Genomic DNA, 6,248 nt, shown 5'->3' with positions numbered 1-6,248 from the left:
GGCTGGATTCGAACCCGCTATCTTAGGTGTATGTGGCTGGTACCTTAGCCACTTGAGCCATAGGCGCTGAGCCAATTTATTTTTTAGCTGTGTACATTAATCATGGGGTACAATGTGCTGGTTTTATATACAATTTGAAATATAAATATATATATATAAAATTTTTTTTTTTTTGCATTTTTTTTGGCCGGGGCTGGGTTTGAACCCGCCACCTCCATCATATGGGGCCAGTGCCCTACCCTTTTGAACCATAGGCACCGCTCAATTTGAAATATTTTCATCAAACTGGTTAACATAGCCTTCATTGCATTTTCTTAGTTATTGTGTTAAGACATTTATGTTCTACGTTTAGTAAATTTCACATGTACCCTTGTAAGATGCACCATAGGTGTGCTCCCACCAATTACCCTCCCATATGTAGATATTTAATATCAATTACTATTGTTTTAGGTCAGGCTGAGAACCTTTTTCTTAAAGAACCAGATAGGAAATATTTTGGACTTTGCAGGCCAAATTCCTTCTGTTGCTGCTATTCACTTCTACTTCAATAGCACGAAAGCAGCCGTAGATAATACGTAAATACGTGGTTGCAGCTTTGCTCCAGTAGAACTTTATTTGCAGAAATAGGTGGCAGGTCAGATCTGGCCTGTGGTAGCACAGTTTGTGTAACTTGCCAACCGCTCTGTCAGGGGATCTCTTGCCACCAGTGCCACAAATAATTACGCATGCAGGTGTGGGCCCTAAATACGGCAGTCCTTGTAGTGTGGTGGTCATCCAGATGATCTGGAATTAATATTTATATTTTTTTTTTCCAAGATTAATCTAGAGCTTAAAAACAAAATTTAGAAAAAATTCATGAAGAACTTAAGGGTCTCTAGGAATTCTTATCCCTGGAGAAGGGACAAGGATTACTTTGGGGAAAAAATGATGTAAAGGAATAGGAATGGTAGAAAAAAGATTAGCAGATGAGATATATTATAAAGGACATGTGATATTTTCTGTTTTAATCAATGTTTAGCTTTTAAATTTGTATTACCTAGTGAGTGACTAAGACTGGGGAGAAGCAAGCTTCTGAATGTTTTCTTTTCCTTTGTAATTATAGGCTCCTGGCACCAACTACTGTTTTTTCTCTAGGATCTAGTTTTTTTCTGTTTTTTTCCCCCTTGATTTCCTGTATAAAATTCTATTGTTTTGAGGACAAATTATCAAGCAACTATCATGTATAGTAAAGCCTACTTGGTAGCATTTCAGTGATGTGAGATGTCTGGTATTCGTGATCAAAATACTAAATACAGAATGTTAAGGAATATATTTACATTTTTAATTTTCTCTGGGGCATATTATAGTTAAACTTTTCATAATTAGGCAACTCGGTTTAATGGATATATAATTTGTAGTCATCATTTAATTTGTGATTCCAGCATATTTGAGAATGACTTATAGCAGTTTAATCTACATCTTAATCATATTTGGGAATGGTTTATGATAGTTTAATCTACTTAGGGAAATCATTTGGCTTATACTCTTTGTCTAGATATTTTTTCCTTTATTTGTAAGGCAAACTGCAGCTGAAATTGTCACAAATTTTACATCAATAGGGTCCACATAATGGGCAGGTGTTCTAGTTTTTCAGTTAGAGATTGGAAAGTATGCGTCTGTTAAGTAGCAAATTACAATGTATGTCAGAAGTTTAAGAGTTAGGATTCTACTCTACCACTTCTGAGTTGTGTGCCCTGCAGCAGATTAGTGTTCTTTTCTATGTATCTATTTCCTAGTAGATAATAATGGTAATAATAGCACCAACATATAGGGTTTTGTGAAGATTAGAGATAATGCATGGAAAGAGTTTTTTTTTTTTTTTTGAGATGGAGCCTCAAGCTATCCCCCTGGGTAGAGTGCCATGGCATCACAGCTCACAGCAACCTCCAACTCCTGGGCTCAAGCGAGTCTCCTGCCTCAGCCTCCCAAGTAGCTGGGACTACAGGCGCCCGCCACAACGCCTGGCCATTTTTTTGGTTGCAGGCATCATTGTTGTTTGGCGGGCCTGGGCTGGGGATTCGAACCCACCACCTTACGTGTATGTGGCTGGTCCCTTAGCCACTTGAGCCACAGGCACCGAGCCCATGTAAAGAGTTTTAATAGGAACCTAGCCTAGGTCTGTTAGTATAAACTACTATTACTTATGTAAGTGATAAAAGAATTTACATTTAGGAGCTCTTTAGGTTTGGGGATGAATACCTTTTTTTTTCTTAATATAAAAATAGGGATGAGCATGGTAGTTCACACCTGTAATCCCAACACTTTGGGAGGAAGCGGTAGGGAGATTTGCTTGAGGCCAAGAGTTTTAGACCAGCTTGGGCAACATAGTGAGACCTTGTCTCTACAAAATTAAAAAGTGAGCCAAGCAAGGTAGTGCTTACCTGTAGTCCCAGCTACTTGGGAGTTGAGGCAGGAGAATCCCTTGAGCCCTGGAGTTCAAGGCTGCAGTGAACTATGATTGTACCACTGCACTCCAGCCTGGGCATAGCTGTCTCTAAAAAAAAACAGACGAAAAGAAGAAAAAGATTTTATAACCCAACTATTCTTTATTGTAGCCTTTCAATATATTTATTTTCTAAATTGCATTTAGTAACATGTTTATCTATAAAACATTTATTTATCAAACAGTAGTGATATGGGAAATTAATCTAGGACTCTGCAGCAAAGATAATCAAAGTTAGAAATAAGACAGCCCCAAGTTTTCAGTACGAGAAGCAAGTCTATGAGCTTAAGTATTGACTGATTAATATTTTAGAAGCTATCAAAAAAAAGTGCAATAGTCTATATCTTCTCTATCAGGCTTCCCATTTATTTTTATTGATAGTGTCTTAAAATGTGCATTTGCAACTTTTTTTCCTGTACCTCTTTGCAGCTTAATGATTAGCCCTTGGTTGAACTGTCAAATTTCACAGTGATTTATTGTATCTCTCTTTGTCTCTAGGATGATTGAGGAAAGTGGAAACAAGCGGAAGACCATGGCAGAGAAGAGGCAGCTGTTCATAGAAATGCGTGAGTCTTGAGTGCTTCTGCAGTCTTTGTGTGAGAATATTTTTTTTCTCCTGATCAAGTCATAGTTTTAATCAATTACAAGGTTTATGTTATAAGCTCTACAGAGTGCAAAGTTAAGGAATCAGGAAGTTGAAGGACCCCAAGCCAAAGCATATTATTTTAATTGAATTGACTTGAATTACTTTCTCAAGCAAGGGCATAAATTAGGCAGAAATGTTATGTAGAGTGTGATTTTTAAGTCAAGCTAGTCAACTTAGAACTTTTGCTGTAACTCCATCGTTTCATGAACTTGCATATGGTTATTAATAATTAATACATTATATAAATTACCTTATCCTAGATACTGATTCTGAGGTAGAGAGGACTAAGTGTTCAGACAACACCTAGAGCTATCAAATATAAAGAGAATGAATGTTTACTTTGGTATATTATATTACTACACAATTTAAAATCTGTTTAAAAATTCTCATATAAAAATGTGAGCAAAGAGAGAAAAGTTGCTGAGAGGAGTGGGGTAGTTTCCAGTATCTGAAGGATTGCTTTGCTCTGTGACTATTGAGCAATGACCTTGACCAACTCACATTAGCTAGACTTCAAATTCCTTTCCCATGAAATAGGGTTATTGATCTGGATCAGTGATTATGAGACCTTTTAAAAGCATTGTACTCTTTTTTTCCAAGTGAAATCCTACAAGGACCTAAGCTTAACGTGAGTATTATAAAATTGACAGTGCTTTACTGAAGCAGGAGAGAGGAGGCAGAGGGCAGCCTGTGATAGCCACTGTAAGGTCACTGCAGAAGCCTAGAGTTCTGCATATCACAGTATAAAAATTAGCAGATGAAATCTTGGAGACCCAGCTCTCTCAGTGTATTTTATGTCTGTAGGTTCTTAGTAATGGGTGACAAAGTTTGACTCAGCTCAGATCTGTGTTGTCTTGTCAGTCATAGGCTGGATAACTATTGCTTAGAGATGGTAGAGAAGAAATATTGACATTGGGTCGGCAGCCAGAGTGGGTGATGTTTAAGGACGTTTTTAGTTCTGAGTCTCTAATTACTAGTCCTTCAAGCCAGACACTTTGGAGTCACTTTCCTCCTCCTTACCTTTACTGCCAAAGAAATCACATAGTGTAGCTGAGTTTTACCTCATAAATGCGCCTTGACTTTGTCTGTTACTTCTACCAGAGTGGCCTTGGGTTCAGGCTCTGCAGTTAAAGACTGTTGGGTTTGGATCTTTGTTCCCCCACTTACCAGCTATATAACCTTAGCCAAGTTCACGTAATCTCTCTGTGCCTCAGTTTCCTCATCTGTAAAATGGGAATAGTACCAACTTCATAGATTATTGTGAAGATTATATGAGATAATGAGATAACAACCTGACACAGAATAGTACATATTTAATATGGTTATCTGTGCTTAATACTAATTTTAAAATCATTGTTACTTTTCTGAATTAAAGCAATATGTTTCTGATCCCTTCTTGCAGTCTTGACCCTCTCAAATCTGCTATGATCAGCTGTCAGATTGAACTATATAAATCTGTACTTCATTTAAATCCCCTTAGTTGCTCCTCAGTCACTTTCATGACAGAGCTCCAACTCTTTTTTTTTTTTGAGACAGAGCCTCAAGCTGTTGCTCTGGGTAGAGTGCCGTGGCATCACAGCTCATAGCAACCTCCAACTCTTGGGCTTAATCGATTCTTTTGCCTCAGCCTCCCAAGTAGTTGGGACTGCAGATGCCTGCCACAACGCTTGGCTGTTTTTTTGTTTTTTGTTTTTTTTTGCAGTTTTGGCCAGGGCTGGGTTTTAACCTGCCATCTCTGGCATATGGGGCCAGTGGGTGATCTTTAAGGACCTTTGAGCCACAGGTGCCACCCTCGGTTGTTTTTTGGTTGTAGTTGTTGTTGTTGTTTGGCAGGCCCAGGCTGGATTCGAACCCGCTAGCTCTGTTGTGTCTGGCCCCTTAGCTGCTTGAGCTACAGGTGCCGAGCCCAGAGCTCCAACTCTTAAGAATTCCAGACAAAGCTCTTCTGGCCTCTCTCTTGCTGGGTTTGCCAGTTCTCAGTTTTCATCTCAGGCCTGTGTATCACTTCCCAGCAGTGGTGAATTGGCTTCCCTGCAGAGAGCTCATGTTGTTTTATGCCTTTATGCCTTCACTAAGGCCATGCCTCTCCATCTGGCAAACTGCTCCTGGTTACCCTTTGAGACTCAGCAGAGGGGTCATCCTTTCCATCCAGCTTTCAGTGCATTTATTGAGCATCTGCTATGTTTCAGGCACTATTTTAGATGCTGAGGTTACAGGGGAGAACAAAACAGTCTCTGACTTCACTCGTGGAGGTTAGATTTTAGTAAAGGGAAGCAGACAACATTTTCTTCTTGTTAAAATCTTACTTAGAGTTTAGTAAGGTGAAACCAAGTAAATAACCAACAATAATTCCTGTACTAAGCAGAGGCTGGAGTGCCTTAAGTAAATAAATATGAGCGTTGGAAGTGAGTTACTGGCATTGATATTTGAAGTAGTCTTGCTAAGAACTGGGTTACTTACTGCCTAGTGAGTGTTACCTCTGTGACACATAAACCTCATATAGACAGTCTGGGAGATGTTTGGTGAGTTTGGTTTCTAGAATCTCCCCTATTTCTTCACAGGAAGAATTGCAGTGGTGACCATAGTACCTGCTGCTGGAAGCCGTACTTCCTCATTCCTGTCAACATCGCCCCACACCCCAGCGTAGTTACCTTCTATGGATGCCCAAATGGTGATTAGTATATTTTGTTATATCTTCCAGCCTTATTGCTTGGATATATCATCCAGGTGTAGCTTGATTTTAGTATGTCAGTTAGAATCTAATCATCTTTCTCAATTCTTTTATTAGTCTTAATGGTTAGGTTATAGATTTCTACCTAGGTAGGTTAGCTATACCATTTTTAAGGACAATTTTGACTCCTTCCTTTTGTAATCCTTTTTTCCTTGACCTAGTGTACTGGGTAGGGCCTCAGATATTATATACTGAAGAGTGGGGAGGATAGTAGGCATCCTTGTTCTCTTTTTGACTTTAACAAGCATGGTTCTAATACTTCAGTATAGAGAATGATATTTTACTCTGGGAGGCCAAGGCAGGTGGATTGCTTGAGCTCATGGGTTCAAGACCAGCCTGAGCAAAAAACAAGACCCATCTCTACTTAAAAAAAAAAAAAAAAAATTGGC

At 38.9% G+C, this 6,248-nt stretch overlaps 1 protein-coding gene across 6 annotated transcripts in view; it reads left to right on the top strand.

The window, feature by feature from the left end:
* The first annotated feature begins 2,976 nt into the window (after positions 1-2,976).
* DTNB (dystrobrevin beta) overlaps positions 2,977-6,248 on the top strand; it is a 240,452-nt gene continuing 237,180 nt past the window's right edge. For 3 of the 6 annotated variants that reach the window (XM_023511870.1, XM_012803771.1, XM_023511869.1), the window contains exon 1: positions 2,982-3,048. In XM_023511870.1, coding sequence (XP_023367638.1) covers positions 2,982-3,048 — 67 coding nt within the window. Of the gene's footprint in view, positions 3,079-6,248 lie in introns of all 6 variants that reach the window. The other 3 variants (XM_003787445.3, XM_023511873.1, XM_023511871.1) reach the window with 3 other exon arrangements.

Source organism: Otolemur garnettii, unplaced genomic scaffold (assembly GCF_000181295.1).
Source record: "Otolemur garnettii isolate 467f Iridium unplaced genomic scaffold, OtoGar3 scaffold00022, whole genome shotgun sequence".
In the NCBI taxonomy this organism is placed as follows: domain Eukaryota; kingdom Metazoa; phylum Chordata; class Mammalia; order Primates; family Galagidae; genus Otolemur; species Otolemur garnettii.
Note: the sequence above shows the minus strand (reverse complement) of the source record. Positions and strands in the feature narration are given on the sequence as shown.